This window comes from Sorex fumeus, unplaced genomic scaffold (assembly GCF_029834395.1).
Source record: "Sorex fumeus unplaced genomic scaffold, SorFum_2.1 ptg000128l, whole genome shotgun sequence".
In the NCBI taxonomy this organism is placed as follows: Eukaryota; Metazoa; Chordata; class Mammalia; order Eulipotyphla; family Soricidae; genus Sorex; species Sorex fumeus.
In genome coordinates this window covers 51917387-51933474 of record NW_026606185.1, presented here as the reverse complement: position 1 = coordinate 51933474, position 16088 = coordinate 51917387, and the positions used below count along the sequence as shown (strand labels likewise).

Genomic DNA, 16088 nt, shown 5'->3' with positions numbered 1-16088 from the left:
ATGGTCCCACAAGCACTGCCAGGAGGGATCCCTGAACACGGAGCCAGGTGTAAGCCCTGGGTACCTCCAGGTGTGGCCCCAAACCAGGACAAAACAAAAATTATCTCCAAGGCTAATATTCTGTGTAGCACTCTGGGCTTTGCAGGCCCAGAGCAGTGGGACATCTCAGAGCTGATAGAGATGGAGACAGTGACCAGGGAATGTTCAGAGAACAGCTTTCCTGATTGAGCCTCCTTCCTCTTTGTTCCTGTCTCTCTGTTCTGATGCTGTTGGAAGGAAAGGAGCACCGCAGAGACGCTTTGAGTCTTCTGCAAATAATGTGTCTGTGGCTAAGCAGAGAGGGACAAACGTTCCCCTTACTTGGGGTGGGAGTTTGACTCACACCCAGAGGTGCTCAGAGGACCATTCACAGGGCTGGGGGTTGAACTGGAGATGACTGCATGCAGGGCAAGCACCTTACTTCCTGTACTACTTCTCTGGGCCATAAATCTAAATCCTCAAGAGAGCTCACAAACTTTCTTTTTGGGTGTGTGTGTGGGTGGCGGGTGTGATTTGGGTCGAACCTGGTGATGCTCAGAGGTTACTCCTGACTCTACACTCAGGAATTATTCCTGGCAGTGCTCAGGAGACCATAGGGGATGCCGGGAATGGAACCCAGGTTGGATGCATGCAAGCAAATGCCCTACCTGCTTTTACTATCACTCAAGCCGCAGATTTTTATTTTCCCGGTGCTGGGATGGGTGCCATCATGCATGCAGGCTGAGGGGTCTCCCACAGCACCACTTCAGGGCCATCACGGGAGTTTCCGGCAAGGGCAGCTGGGACTTGTTCTCTGTGTATCTGGTGGGCCAGCACCTCTCACCAGCCCCACCTACCAGAGGAGCATTTGAGTTGAAAGGATCTTAAACAACTCTCTGAGGCTATGAGGACCAGTCTCTGGGTGAGGCTGCACACCAGACCCAGCCTGTTTGACCCCCATGACCCCCGCATTCACCATGCTCACCCCTTCAGGGCTGCCAAGGACCTGGCGTGTCACAAGTGCCAGCGGGTTCGCCGTGGCCGTTCCCACATGCAGAGTGAGACTCAGGCATCGATAGGCCTCGCACCATTTGCAGCCAGGCTGCTGGGAGCCGCTGGCTGGGCTGCCTCCCTGCGTTGTGGTTTTGTGTCCCATTGCTGGGGGTGAGAGATGTTGCCAAGCCCTTTCTTTGCTCAGGTCGCCAAGGTAATGGAGCACACACATTCCCATCTGGCTGCTCCCCCAGGGTCTGGGGAGCCGTGGGGGGTCGTCCTGCAGTGCAGAGCCAGGATGGGGGAGGGGGAGCTGGAACCACCCTCACTGGTGTGAGTGATTGAGGAGACTCTGGTCTGCGGCTGCAGCAGAAGGGGGAGCTCTGACTCATCACCCAGGGGGGTCCCCAGAGGGGACGTGTGCTTGGTTGGGGTCCCCGCAGCATGAAGAGTCTGGAGAATCGGAAGGCCCTCCAGGGGGAGCCCCTGGGAAATGGGTGTCCAGGGTGAGGAAGCGCATGTGCTCGCAGGAGTGCCCTCTTGTATCTTTGAAGTCTGGCCCCATCCTGCCCTCCTTGATGGCCCCAGGTGCGAGCTCTGTCTCCCTGGCTTCTAACTCCCCGGCAGCTGCGCTGTCCTCCTCCTGCACCTGTGTTACTGAGTTTCAGGGGATGCAGAATGGGTTCCTGCTGGTACTTGGGCTTTCCATGGTCTCGGCCAGTGTCTCCGAGGGACGCCTGGTTTCTCCAGTGGCTGCGCTGGTGCAGCAGTGGCGCTGACCCACACGGATTCCCTGAGGGACCGGACAGTCTCCCCTCGGCAGCCAGTCAGGAGACGGACGTAGGGTGCCACAGCTGTGACCTGGAGTCCCACAGTGGAGGGGCGGGTGCCACAGACCTCTGGCTCCCTGCCAGCTTCCCTGCCTCCAGGGACACAGGAGGCTGCCTGGGCCTGCCCCTCGCTGCTTGCTGTGAAAGGGACACTGTTCAGAGGGTGTGCCCGGCACACCCCAGGCCAGGTGGGGAGCAGCGTGTGGGCGGCGTGGCCCTCAGTGCTTTCTTGTAGTCAGAGTCGCCCTCCCCCACCTCGGGCTCTTCTGGGAACTCAGTGGTGGTGATATGAGGCTGAGGTCTCGTTCCCGAAGTGTCTGAAACACTTTGCAGTGAGAAACGCTAATACGTTGTGAAGCTGAACAGCGGGAGATGGCTTTGCCGCTGGCCACGGCGCTGATGCCTTTCATGCCGTGTTAGCCGCCCTCTCCCCTTCTGTTCCAATGACCTGTCTCCATGCTGACATCCTGGCAGACGGAGGCAGAGTTACATCCTGTCATATGTACAGATGGGGGGCGGAAGTAATTAGGAGTGAGGTGTCCCAGAGCAGGGCCCAGGCTGTGACCTGGGCCACCCAGAGTTCTCAGCATGTCCCCACTGTGTGACTTGGGGCAGGTCTGAGTTGAGTGAGCCTCCCTTGGCACTGGGGCCTCCCTTTCACAGTAGCACTGTAGCACTGTTCTCCCATTGTTCATCGATTTGCTCGAGTGGGCACCAGTAACATCTCCGTTGTGAAGCTTGTTACTGTTTTTGGCGTATCGAATATGCCAGAGGGAGCTTACCAGGCTCTGCTGTGCGGGCATGATACTCTCTGTAGCTTGCCAGGCACTCTGAGAGGGATGGTGGAATCGAACCCAGGTCATCCACATGCAAGGCAAACACCCTACCCGCTGTGCTATTGCTCCAGCCCTGCCTCTCAGTAGCAGGGATAAAATATAAGGTCCAGGGCATAAGCTGGTTCATTGAAAGGAGTTGGCCATTAAAAAGCCCTGGGGAGGATATCGAATGGCAGCCATAATGGTACTGTTGGGAGGCACTCTGAGACCCTGCATGGGCATCCCCTGCTATCTGGAAGGGAATTCAGAGCTAAGTTGGAGGGCAAGTGTACGTGCCCCACACAGGGAAGTCCAGCTCAGCTCCCTGAAACCACTGGCTCCTTTGGGCACCACGGGAATCATCTGAACACCTCCGGATGTGGCCTTCACAATTAAAAAAAATGAAAAACAACAAAGCTGACTTGGATTTCCGTTAAAGACCACCAGAGAGCCCTATAGCCCTTGGGGCCAAGTGAGCAGTATAAAGGCTGTTTCGATGTCACCCACAGATTTCTCTTAGACCTTTTCAAAAATCCGTTTGTGTTTGCAGTTAGGTTTGTAGGTGTTCCTAAGGGGTTGCCAGCCTGCCTTGAGGACATGGGTTTCTTCTCGAGAAGGGGGTTTGCTGTTTCGCATCACACCATCACACATGGAAATGCAGAACATGTGCTTCTGACCCCAAAGTCCGACTGAGGGCTGAGAGTGGGTTTGGGAGCGGGGACGGTGGCAGGATTGGGAAGCCCGCTTGCTCTGTGGTGGGGCGCCCTCCATGCTGACTCAGCTCAGCTCTGCTCCAGCTGCACCAGAGACTCTAGATTTCAAGCTGCTCATGTCACACCTCCCCAGCACACAGGGTCCTAGAGTCAGTGTCAGCGGTGCTTGTGGGAGTTGGAAGCTACCTGTGTGACTCAGGGGCTTGGAGGGAGTCCGTCCGAGCCCCTCAGCTCTTTGTTCAGAGCAGAGCCCTGCAGAGGGAGAGGGAGAAAGCGCTTGGCGTCCTTCCTTGAGGAACACTGTTGGAGACTTCAAAGCAAAGCTCTCAGCAGCTGCCCAGCTCGGTCACCATCCTAGCCTGAGCTGCAGAGGTGGGACACCCATGGCCAAAAGATGATGGGAATTGGGCTGGAGCAATGGCACAGGGAGTAGGGCATTTACCTTGCACACAGCTGAGCCAGGTTCAATTCCCAGCATCCCATATGGTCCCCCGAGCACTGCCAGGAGTGATTCCTGAGTGCATGAACCAGGAGTAACTCCTGTGCATCGCCAGGTGTGACCCAAAAAGAAAAAAAAAGAGATAATGGGAATGAATTCGCTTCCCTTATGCCCAGACTTGGGAAGGCAAAGCCTCGTGATCCCTGACCCGCTTCCAGAAAGCTGCCCATCAGTTGAAAAGGGTTGGATTAACCTTCTTCAGATGAGCATGTGCTGAGTGCACGTGGACTTAAGCTCTGTGAATGTCTCTCTTTGAAGGTGCCTTCTAGTTGGTGTGCAAGGGAAGGTGCGTGGTGAGTCCTCACCCCCAGACACTGCTGTGCTGGGGATCCAGGCTAGCTTAGAATAACTTTGCCCTCAGTAGGGGTTTGCGGGGGCTACCAAGGAGACATGGCATAGGCATGTGCCCCAGCTGGACCTGTACAGTGTGGTCTTCAGTGAGCTTTCAGTGAGCCTTCTTCCTCAGCCTTTGGTTGTCTGTGGGTCATCAGTGGGTCTTCGGCGAGTCTTTAGTGCATCTTCAGTGGGTCTGCAGTGGGTCTTCACTGAGTCTTCAGTGAGTCTTCAGGGGTCTTCAGTGAATTTTCAGTGGGTCTTTAGCAGGTCTTCAGCGAGTCTCAGTAAGTCAAGAGTGGGTCTTCAGCTGGTTGCCATCAGGTTGTTAGTCATATGTGCTCCTGCTGCCTGGTTCTCTGTCCCACTGGGTGTCTGATCATCCTCTTCTCATATGAGCACTTCTGGCTGAGCAGCCCAGTGCAGAGGTCTTTCCTCCCTTTTGTGTGCACTTGTCCTTTCTCCAGTCTGATTCCTGTTGCTCCCTCCATGGAGAGCCCCTGATGCGACTCCTGAAACACACACGGTCACTTGGGTGAAGGCATTATGAGGTCCCCTCTTCTAGGACAGGGCTTCTAGACTTCCACTCAGGACCGCTTTTCACATGGTGCCCTAGGTGTAGGCCCTAGGGCTTGAAGGCATGCCTGTTGGGGGCTACCTCAGCTTCTCTTTGTCCTTCCCTTGGCTGCTCAGTGGCCATGGCCAAAGGGTCTTCCATGGGAGACCCTGCCCATGTCCCTGACACTGCACTCTCTGTTGGTCTTGATGCCGGGGGACATGGAGTGGATGGGACTCGCCTAGGCAGTGTGGGGTGTGCCTTGACCACAGAGGCCTCATTGGATGGGTGGTTTCCTGTGCCTGTAAGGGGATACTTAACTTACCTCACACTGTCCGTGGAAGAGTAAACTGAAGTGTTGGCTGTGATTGTGGAGTGGGATGGAGTCCCATAGGCTAGTGTGCATTTGGATGCTTGTTGTTTCCTGTATCCCATATTTGATTCTTCACTCTTAGCCACTTTTCTGTGGGCTCTGTTATATTTTTTATTTATTAAAAAAAATTTTTGGTCTTTGGACCACACCTGCTGTTGCTCAGGGATCATTCCTGGCAGGCTCTGTGGACCATGCAGGGTGTTGAGGGTTGAACACAGCTCTCCCACATGCAAGGCAAATGGCGCCCTACCCACTGTACTATCTCTCTGTCCCCCAGGTCCCATTTTATTTTTCAATTTTTTTTTATTAGTGAAACACCATGAGGTACAAACTTTCGTGCTTGCGTTCCAGTTACACAATGATCGAGTACCCATCCCTCCACCCATGCCCGTTCCCTACCACCAATGATCCCAGTATCCCTCCCACCCCGTCTCTGTGGCAGGGCATTCCCTTTTGCTCTCTCTCTCCTTTGGTGTGTTGTAGTTTGCAATAGAGGCCCTCAGCCTGTATTGTGGTAGAATTCCACTTTACTCTCTCTCTCTCTCTACGTTGATCACATTCAATATTACAACATAAGACCCATCATTATTGTTTGGAATTTTCCCCAACAATCAGACCTGCCAAAAAGACATCATTAGATAATGTTTTCTATTGCTGATTATGAAGAGCTGGATAGCACAGCGGTAGGGCATTTGCCTTGTACGCGGCCAACATGGCCGACCCGAGTTTGATTCCTCTGCCCCTCTCGGAGAGCCTGGCAAGCTACCGAGAGTATCTCGTCCGCATGGCAGAGCCTGGCAAGCTACCCGTGATATATTCGATATGCCAAACACAGTAACTACAAAGTCTCCAATGGAGATGTTACTGGGCCCACTCGAGCAAATCGATGAACAACAGGAGGAGAGTGACAGTGACAGTGATGATGCCTCCAGCCGCTAGTGTGGCCATGCAATTTTGGATTTCTGATGTTTTAGTAATAAGTCTGGAGGGATTACTGTCCAAAACTGCTGGGTTCTGAGGTTGGTTTGTGTGCCTCTGGGATCATGGCCATTCAGGAACTGGAGGAGGCATTCGTGGGTGGCAGCTCGGGGCCTTGAGGGCAGGGAGCAGGGCCAGGCCCCATTTTAAAGTACTAGAGAGAACAGGTATGGAAGAATCACTAGGAATGGTGAGAACTAAGATCTTGGTTCTCTCTAGCCCAGTTCCAGGAATTGAAGAGGTCTGTGAATCTCTCAACAAAGTAGGGGTGTCTTACCTGGGGCTGCTCTCTTTACAGCTCAGGGTTGCACCGAAGTATTGTCTGTTCATGCATGGAAATGATTTCACATGCTGTCTTCACATCTCTAGCAGGGGTGGCAGGTAGGGGAGACGCCTTGGCAAGTTCAGTGAAGAGAACGTGGCTGTGTAGTACTGTAGGCGGAGACAAGGCAGGAGGATCCTTCAGTCATCTTTCCAGGTGAGATGTTTCTGAGCCAGTCCTCCTCAGCATCCTAATGAACGATGGGTTGGTTTTTCATTATTGGGTCTTTCACAGCCCATTAAAGCGTCTCAGCTGTGTTTGGAGACCCCGGGGGTGTGATTCACTGTATCTCAAGAACCACAGACATGGGGGTTTTGCACCCACAAGGAGCCCCGTGAATACAGTGCAGCCAACAAAGAACTCAAGCTGCCCTCGCTGAGAATCCAACTGCACTGTCTTGAAGTTGGCGACGTCTGCTAAGCACACGTGCCCTCTGCAACAACGGCTGCACACAGCAGTCCCGTGCATGGCTGAAGGAACACTGAGTTGAGGGCCCGCAGGTGACAGAAGGAAAGGAGGCAGAACTGGACAGGTAGGGGGGGCTCTTGTTCCAGGGGCTTCCCGCCAGCCCTCCTGCTGCTTCCTTTTAGCAGAGGAAAATGGGTCACCTACTTCCAGCTGGACTTTTAGATTTTCTAGAAAAAGTTAAAAGACCTACAATACAGGCTGGATGGTGTAGGTGGGATTTGCCAGTGAAACCGAGGAAGGGTGATGTGGAGAGAATTCTGTGTAAAGAAGCAAGGACTGGACATTGGTGCAGTTGACTGGGAGGCTGCCTTCTTGTGGGGGAACTCGAGCAAACTCTGACTTTGGCATTACCGGCGGTGGTTCTACCTGGGTGGACTGTGGAGCTCAAGGGGCCGGGCCGACTTTTTTGCCCTTCACCTTTGTGTTGAAAGCTCCGACTCCCAGTGCCTGCCGGCCATGCTCTGTTCTCAGAACCTGCCTCTGTGCATGCCCTGCACACGGTGTCCCTGGGGGGGTGGGTGCTGGTGCCCACTCCGGATCTACCACTGGGCCCCATGTGTGCTGAGGATGGCTCTGCCTAGGCCCCAACCTGCCCATTTCCCTTTGGGTGTCCTCTCAGGTGTCTGCATCTGTATGTCTAGATATGTGATATGTACATGTGTCTTTTTTTGTTTGTTTTTGCTTTTTGGGTCACACCTGGTATTGCACAGGGGTTACTACTGGCTCTGCACTCAGGAGTCACTCCTGGTGGTGCTCGGGGGATGCTGGGAATCGAACCTGGGTTGGCCACGTGCAAGGCAAATGCCCTCCCCACTGTGCTATCGCTCTAGCCCCTATGTGTCTTGTCTCTGTGTCTGTTTATGTCTTTGTGCGTGGGGGGGTGGACAGGATGGGGAAGGGGGTGGGACTGAAAGCCTAGGAAGTAGAGAAGAATCTAGAACTCCTTCTGGAGGGGGCAGCTGAGCGTTCCTCACTCCTTGGCTTGGCGTGTCTCCCTCTCTCCCCTCCACTCCCTCCTTCCCTCCTTCCCACCACGGCTCCCTCCCTCCTGTGCTCCAGGCTGTGTGAGGCTCAGGGGAGCGACATTGACAGGCCAGCTCCACCTGGCCCGGTCTCTGTTGTTCTTGAAGAACCTGGGCAGATGCCCACATCTGCGGTGGGTCCCTGTTGGCTTACCCTCTGGCTCTACTCTCAGAATAGGCCTGTGGCCACAACTTTCTCCTGTGGGAACCATGACAGAAATCTTTAACTCCATTAGCTCCCATCCAGTATCCATGGTACCTTAGTTCCCACTTTTTCTTTTTTGTTTTGGGACCATACCTGCTGATGCTCAGGGCTTACTCCTGGTTTTGCACTCAGAGATCACTCCTGGCAGACTTGGAGGACCACATGGGCTGTCGGGGATCAAACCCGGGTCAGCCATGTGCACGGCCAACTTGCAGTATACATTCTCTGTACCCACTGTTCTGTCTATCTCTCAGCCCCATTCCCCGTTTGAGTCTGGGTAAGCCTCTGGCTCATTCTTATGAAGGAACTGAGAAATCAGATTGCAGATATTTGCTTTTTTCCTTTGTTTCCGTGGTTTTCTTATCACATCTTAAAAACTTTACAGCCTAACAAACACCTTGCAGTCAAACCCACACACACCTGATTTTCCCCCTTCTCCCTGCCTTGGGACCCCTGGGCTCATTGCCTGGAACTCTGGGTGCAGAACTGGATTCTCAGGGCAGTGGGCTATCTGCTGTCTCAGGCAGCGGACTTATGCCTGCCAGTGGGATTCTGATTTTTTTAAAGCTGTGTAGGCAAAACACTGCGACTGCACATTTATTTTTGTGACTGAATAAAGCCTGGAGCAGAATTGGTCTAACATGGCTAATGAGATTCGTGATCATTGTGCTACACGATCACGCAGGCATACTTATTAACCAGCTGGCACATGTGAGTACCAGGAGCAGCACCTTTCCTGAGCCACCGTCAGAATCTGAGTCCTCGTGTCTGGCCGGCAGCCACTCATTCAGGCAGTGCTTGTCCAGGACCTGCAGGCCCCACGTTCCTGTTTGACCGTGGTACCCACTGGGAACTGGTGGCAGCCCCAATGCTTCCGGTGCTCAGCTCCTGTGCTCTCCCCCAGCCTTGCCCTACCTTGGGCCTCAGGCTCAGTGGCTTGAAGTCAGGGAAGCTGGATGGCAGGGCCGGTCGGTGGAGGACTCTGAGGGTGGAAAGGCGTGAGGTCAAGCTGAGCTGGCATGCGTCCCAGGATGCAGAAGTGTGGGAGCCTTGTGGAGACAAGGGGAGGGGGGTGTCTGCAACAGTGACTCTCACACCCGCCTCTTGGCCTCCTGAGTAAGTCCCCCAAGATAACCAGGGCACATTCAGCCTCAGACCCGGGTCTCGAATCACATAACGTGATTTCACAGCCATGGGAGAAAATTGGGATGCTTCCCACTAGAATGGGCGGGTGGACTGTCCACTCTGCTAACTCTCAAGGCACCTTAGGCCAGCAGTAGCAGCCTGGCCCAGGGTCTTGCTGAAAAAGTCTTAGCATTCCCCAGGGACCATCTTGGCTGGCACTGAAATGCAGCCCACTGGTCTGCCACAAATCCACAACTAGAATGTCCCTTTCCTCATTTTATGCTCTGAGCTACCACACAGGCCATTGTGGGGAGCCCTCCCCATACCTCAGGGCTCTCTGAAGCTGCCCCCACCTCCACCAACACAGCCGATGGCTGTTCCAGTAGGTCCTCGGGAAAGGCAGAAGCACTGAGGGAGTGTGAACACAGCCTCACCCCCAGACCTCAGCCCCGACACTGGAGGAGGTGGTCTCACTGCCAAAGAGATTTTCTCAGAAGGGACGTTTGGGGTTTCTTCACTTTTCCCCTCCTTCTATTAAACACGCTCAAATGCACCCAATATAATCTATGGAATTTCAAAGATAGATGCTATTGAAGTTATCAAGATCATTTTGGCATTTATACGTTCACTCCCTGTAAGGCATTGCTTATTAATGCACCAGTGGCAGATCTAATAACCCCATTGGTGCTCAGGAGGTACTCCTGGCTCTGTGCTCAGGAGTGATCCCTGGTGGTGCTTGGGGTGCCATGTGATGCCAGAGATCAAACCAGGTTCCATGGTATGCAAGGTATACTCCTTACCTCTGATACCATCTCTCTAGCCCTCTAATAACCAATGTTTTAAGGCAGGCGTGGGAATACATATTTGATGTATCTGTAGCAACTGATAGGTGGTAAAAAGCACGGCTTTTACTAATTCTGTGTTTTAGTTACACGTGCATGTGAGTGTATACGAATGCATATCACAGTTGGGTGCTTTCCCCAGCAGTGCTCAGGGGCCTGCACTGGTGCCGGCCTGCTTGAAGCTTGGGTGAGTGATGTGCTGCCGAGGCCACCAGGGTCCCCCAGAAGCTGTGGGGAGCTGGGGGTCATACTAAAGACCTTGCGAGTTCCAGGCTTGTGCTCCATCCCTTTGAACTCTCTCCTCAGCCCTTGCAGATGTTTTTGACAGAAGGAAATATTTAGTTCCTAGCATTTTAGGACTATAAAACCCAGCTCCCGGAAGACGTCTTATTATCTCATTCTTGCTTTGGACAACCTGGCAGGCTACTGAATGTAACCTGCCCACACAGCGGAGTCTGGCAAACTCCCTGTGGTGTACCCACTATGCCAGATACCAGTAACAATGATGGGTCTCATTCTCCTAACCCTGAATGAAAGAGCCTTAAATGTGGCACTTTTTAGAATCTCAGGGCTAGGACGAAGGAGACATTACTGGTGCCTGCTTGAGGCAATCGACGAACAACAGGATGATCGTGATGGTGTTCCTGAGCATTTTAGGAAAACTAAAGATGTGCTTCTCAGCCCATCTGACTTCACGGATCCCCTGAATTCTGCAGACTGCTGAGGCCCTAGGCTGAGGTCCCTGCAGTCTGAGCTGAGGAAGCCTGGTTTCCAGCTGTGGGGGGCTGGTGGGGGGGGGGTCTCTTCTGGGCACGTGTGCCCTTACACCTGCTGCTGTGGGGGTGGCGCCCACGTGAACTTGGCTAACCAGGCTGCATGGCTTAAATTTCCACCAGCCGGAACTGGCCAGAACTCAGTTGAAAGGTTCCAGTTGTCTGCAGCCTGGAAGAGGGTTAATTACCCACGGATGGGGGTGCTCTGTGGGGCTGCTGGGAGCTCGCCTTTGTTTTCAGTCCAGTGTTGCATTGTCTTTGGCTGCTATTGACCAGGAATAGGTGGCAGGTGTGTGAGTTTCTGCGAATACCTGAACCTACTTAGTACCAGGGCCTAAACATTTCATTAGACTGGAAAGTCTACAGCTGGGATCTCTTCACCTTCTTGGTGGGAGTCCTCCCCAGCTGTGTTGGCGGCCCGAGGACTCTAGTCGATGGTGCTCACAGAGGGATGTAGAGCTGAGGATCGGATTCTGTGGAATTAAGGAGTAAAAATGAAAACCACTTATCTGAGGCCGTGATGGGATTCTCAGGCCTAGGTCTGAGGTGCTGGTAGCACAGTCTCCAACAGGGCTCTCAGTGGCCACTGTGGCTCGCACCCACTTTGGTATGTCCGGGAATTCCTGCTCCCTGGGGGCTGCCCGTCCTTGCTCCCGCTTCTGCCAGGAACAGGCCCTTGGAGACCACGTGGGTCCCCTAGGGCCACAGTGTTGTGGGCAGGGGTCTGAGCAGGGCCTGGATGAAGCAGGCGAAGATCTGGGAAGCAGCAGCAGTGAGGAGATGGATGGGGCAGACGGGTGCAAACAGACCAGTACTGGTGCAGGGCCCATGTGCAAATACAATTAGAGACTAGACCGGTGGGATAGGGCAGGGGTGGGTGAGGGCTGGAGAGGGCATCTGGGCAGTGCCTTGGACTGTGTCTGATGGTTCAGACGGACAAAGGGAAATGCCCCGGCTTCCCAGCTCCTCGGTCATTTTCTGTAGTCCTCGCTGTCCTCCCTTCCCCTGTCACCCCCTCCCCCCCATGGGCCGGCTGCCCACTCTGCAGGTCCAGTCCCTTCTGCAGGGATGCTGTGTGTGTGTGTGTGTGTGTGTGTGTGTGTATGTGTGTGTGTGTCCAGTCCACTGTGTGTGTCCTATGGCGCCCGCTCCCGCCTTTCCTCATCTCATCCCGCCAAGGCCCTCCTCACCTGGACCCCCCCCCCCCGGCTCTGTCCGTGGTGCTGAGCCGAGCAGCCCTCCGTCCCCCGTTTCCCGGGAGGTCTTCATTTACAAACTCTCTCGGTCACCGCTTGCTCCGACACAGGCTTGTTGTGCTACACCCTCGTCAGTGATTTCTGTGGGGACGATGGTGTTGCAAATACAATTAGAGACGAGACCGACGCAGACAGGCCGGAAAGAGGAGATTGATGAGCCCATTAGAGAACAGAATATACTCTCCTGACACACCGAGTTCCTCAGATGGCTTGTCGCTGTGGGGGAGGTGGGGGGGGGGGGGCGCTTAATGAGGTGTCCCAAGACCGCCTCAGACCCTCTCCCCAGGCTGCCCCACCCTTCCTTTTGCCTTTTTTCCAGCTGTGTGTGTGTGGGGAGTGGGGAGGAGGGCACACCTGCTATATCTGCCACCTCCCATCCCACCTCATCAGGAAAGTAGAGCTGAACCCGTCTGAGGCTCAAGCCCCTCCCAGCATATAAGCACAGGACAAGAGCATATGCAGAAAATCACCCCAGGCCTGGGCTCACCTGGAGGGTCCATTCCACATGACGGCTGGGCAGGGTATGGGTGCTTAACTCCGGAGGCAGACCATCAGGGGACCTAGTCAGTCCGAGCAGGGCATAGCTTGGGGAGGCAAGAAGTGAGTAGTCTAAGGCGGGTGTATCAGGGAGGGGATGGCGAAGATGGTATTTTAGCTGAGGAGGCTGCCTGGGTATGTGCAGACTCTTCCGGTGAGATCCTCACCCAAGGGGGGGTGTTCATAGGAGGGTACAGCCCAGATCAGCAGAAGGCAGTGTGGAGAGGTCGATGCCCATGTTGAGTCTGGCCTGGTGGGACCTGGTGACAGCCCCTGAGTCTGGTCGTTTACACAGTGAAGGCATGACCCCCTCCCCCCAAGAGTCCCGTGAACCCTGAGCCTAGGGGACATTGTCAGCACTCCATTGACCATTCAAGCATACAGCAAAGAGCTGGTTGGTCCATTGCGCTGCCAAGGGCTGAGGCATGAGTGCCAGAGGCAGTGTGAGTGTGGGAGCACTGTGAAATGAGAGGAGGAGAGAGGGTTTGAACTGGAGCAGCTCCGGGCACGTGGGGTGTTCGGCAGAAGCAGGATGTGGCTGGGGCAGGGTCAGCCCCCCCCCACGAGTTTGCTCATTCCCTGAAGTGGGGAAGAGAGGCACTGCTCCCAGTGGACCAGGCTGCAGAGGAGGTGAGGGCCTCACTGGGGATATGGGAGAGACAGAGCACGTGGAAATCAGGCCGGCCCATGGGCGGCTGAGAGTGGAGGTGCAGAGGTGCTGGTGCAGGACCATGGGGGACGGGGATAGGGGCAGGGAACAGTTGCTCTGGGACCAGAGGGCTGGAGAGGGACGAGCAATGCCTGGCGTCTGGCTGGTGTCTGGGAGAGAGGGCTGGTACCCCGGCCTGCAGGGGTGTGGGGAGGGTGTGAGGAGAGAGGCAGAGTCTGGGTGGGCCAGGCGAATGCAGGTTCTTGTGCTGTTTGGGCTTCAGGTCTGCTAGAACGGGGGAACTGGGGCTGCAGACAGGGGCTGCAGGACCCGGGGCTGAGGACCCTGACCTCAGTTCCCCAGTCTGTGTGTTTGTGGGGCAGGGCTAAATAGGAACAAGTCAGGGTGCTATGTATATAGAGAACTTTGGAGAGGGGCCAGAGAGATAGCACAGTGGGTAGGGCACTTGCCTTGCACGTGCCGACCCAAGTTCTATTCCAGGCATCCCGTATGGCTCCCTCAGCACCATCAGGAGTATTCTTTTTTTTTTTTTTCTGCTTTTTGAGTCACACTCAGTGATGCTCAGGGATTACTCTTGGCTCTGAACTCCGGAATTACTCCTGGCAGTGCTTGGGGGATTGTGCCGGGATGTCCTTGCTCCCAAGACCTGAGATGCTGCCCCGCCACCCCTTGACTGACCTCCCACTCCAGGCTCTGAAGGGAAGAGCAGAAACAGGCCAGTGTCCACTCGCCACTGACACCCCTGTCTCTGGGAAAAATGCTTGTTCAGGAACCAAGTGGCACGAGGCCTACGTAGAAAAGAAACAACGGTGAGATTGCCACCTTGTCAGTGTTTGAAAGATCTCCAAGGACATACATGTGTGTGTCCTCTCATACATGTACGTGAATATGCATTTGTATATATGCACATGGACCTGTGTGATCTCGATGCATGTGTGTGGCATGTATGATACATACTTAGTTGTGTGTCTACATGCATGTGTTTACATGCATGGGTATGTGTGTTTATAAATAGGAACAAGTCAGGATGCTGTATCTACGGAGAACTTAGGAGAGGAGCCAGAGAGATAGCACAGTGGGTAGGGCACTTGCCTTGCACGTGCCGACCCAAGTTCTATCCCAGGCATCCCATATGGCCCCCCCAGCACCATCAGGAGTATTTTTTTTTTTTATTTTTTGGGTCATACCAAGTGATGCTCAGGGGTTGGTTACTCCGGGCTCTGCATTCAGGAATTACTCCTGGTGGTGCTTGGGGGTCCATATGGGATGCCGGGGATCAAACCCAGGTTGGCCGCATGCAACGCAAACGCCCTACCTGCTGTGCTATCTCTCTGGCCCCATCCATCAGGAGTATTCTTGAGCACACAGCCCTGAGCATTGCCCCCATCCCCACCAAAGAGAGTGATGGTTGGAGAGTCATGATTGGGCTTCACCCCCCCATCCACAGGTCAGGAGTGCCGCCACCAGCCCCTGTGAGACCCAGTAGAGGCCTGTGAGGGCAGACGGTCTTCCTGGTGTCCCTCACATGTCCCTCTCTGAGGGGGACAGATGTTCCTGGTGGAGGGTTCAGCTCAGTCAGGGGGGAGGTGGCCAGTGGCTCCCGCCACACTGACTGGTGCTGTTGCCTTGCAGAGATGAGAAGAACCAGTCCATCATCGTCAGCGGCGAGTCAGGGGCCGGCAAGACCGTGTCGGCCAAGTATGCCATGCGCTACTTTGCCACGGTGGGTGGCTCAGCCAGCGACACCAACATCGAAGAGAAGGTGCTGGCATCCAGCCCCATCATGGAGGTGAGCCGGCCGGGGGCTTCACCCCTGCCCTGGACCCCCCTGTTCTCTGTGGAGGGAGGTCACGACGGTGCCTGCAGACCCAGAGGTGGGAGTAACTGAACCTGGCAGTACCTGGGTCTCAGGGTTCCCAGCTGGGCCCTTCAGAAGGTCTCCTGTACCCCAGTCCGGCCCCTCCCTTGTAGGTAGGATAAGCCCAAAGGTTTTGTGCTGACTGAGCATCTGTGAGTCCTTGGGAAGCTGGGGTGGGCCTGTGTGAGAGCCCAGCCTGCAGGACCTCATAGTTGCGAGGGTTGGCGTGGCTCTTGCCTGCCCCTTAACCCCACCCTGCTGTGACTGAGTTCCTGTCCAGCCAGGGCTCTGCCCTCTCCATCCCCCTAACGGGTCAGTGCCTGTCTGGCCAGGGCTCTGCGCCTCCCCTCTGTCTTGCTGATGGGTTGGAACTAAATGACTGGCCAGCGCTGAACTCCTGCCCAGGCAGCCAGAGTGTCTCGGTACGGTCTGGGTCACAGTTGCGTGAGATGCACCCCAACATCCCCTCTTTTAGGTCTGGGGGTGCTACGGAGGCCCTCAGTCTTTCACATGGTAGAGCAGCCGCCAGGCTCCCTGCTGGCCCAGCCCCAGGTCCCCCTCGCCGGAGGGGAAAGCTCTGTCCTTACAGCGGCTCCAGACCAGCCCAGAGCCACCTATGGGGCACAGTGCAGCCCGATACGGGCCAGCCAGGGTTTCTGGGGCATGTGGGCAGGGGCCCCAGCAGGGCGGCTCGCACCGCCTCCTGTGGGTGCCGCTCTGTGAGACCATCGTCCTCCTAAGATGGGAAGAGCTGTGTGGGCCAGGCGGGGTGGAAGGAGACAGCCCCCTTCCCCGCAGAGCGTCTGGCATACGGGTCTCCAGCTCCCCGCCACAGGTGAGGGCAAGCCCTGTCTCCGTCCTGCTATGCCCTCCACGCCTGCCTTACTGGCTGGACACGGCAT

The 16088-nt window shown here is 55.2% G+C and overlaps 1 protein-coding gene across 2 annotated transcripts in view; it reads left to right on the top strand.

Annotated features, from left to right (window-relative positions):
* Positions 1–16088, top strand: part of MYO5B (myosin VB) — a 194338-nt gene that overhangs the window by 97763 nt on the left and 80487 nt on the right. For both annotated transcript variants that reach the window (XM_056138147.1, XM_056138146.1), the window contains exon 5: positions 14961–15117. In XM_056138147.1, the coding sequence (XP_055994122.1) occupies positions 14961–15117 (157 nt within the window). The remainder of the gene's footprint in view (positions 1–14960; positions 15118–16088) is intronic.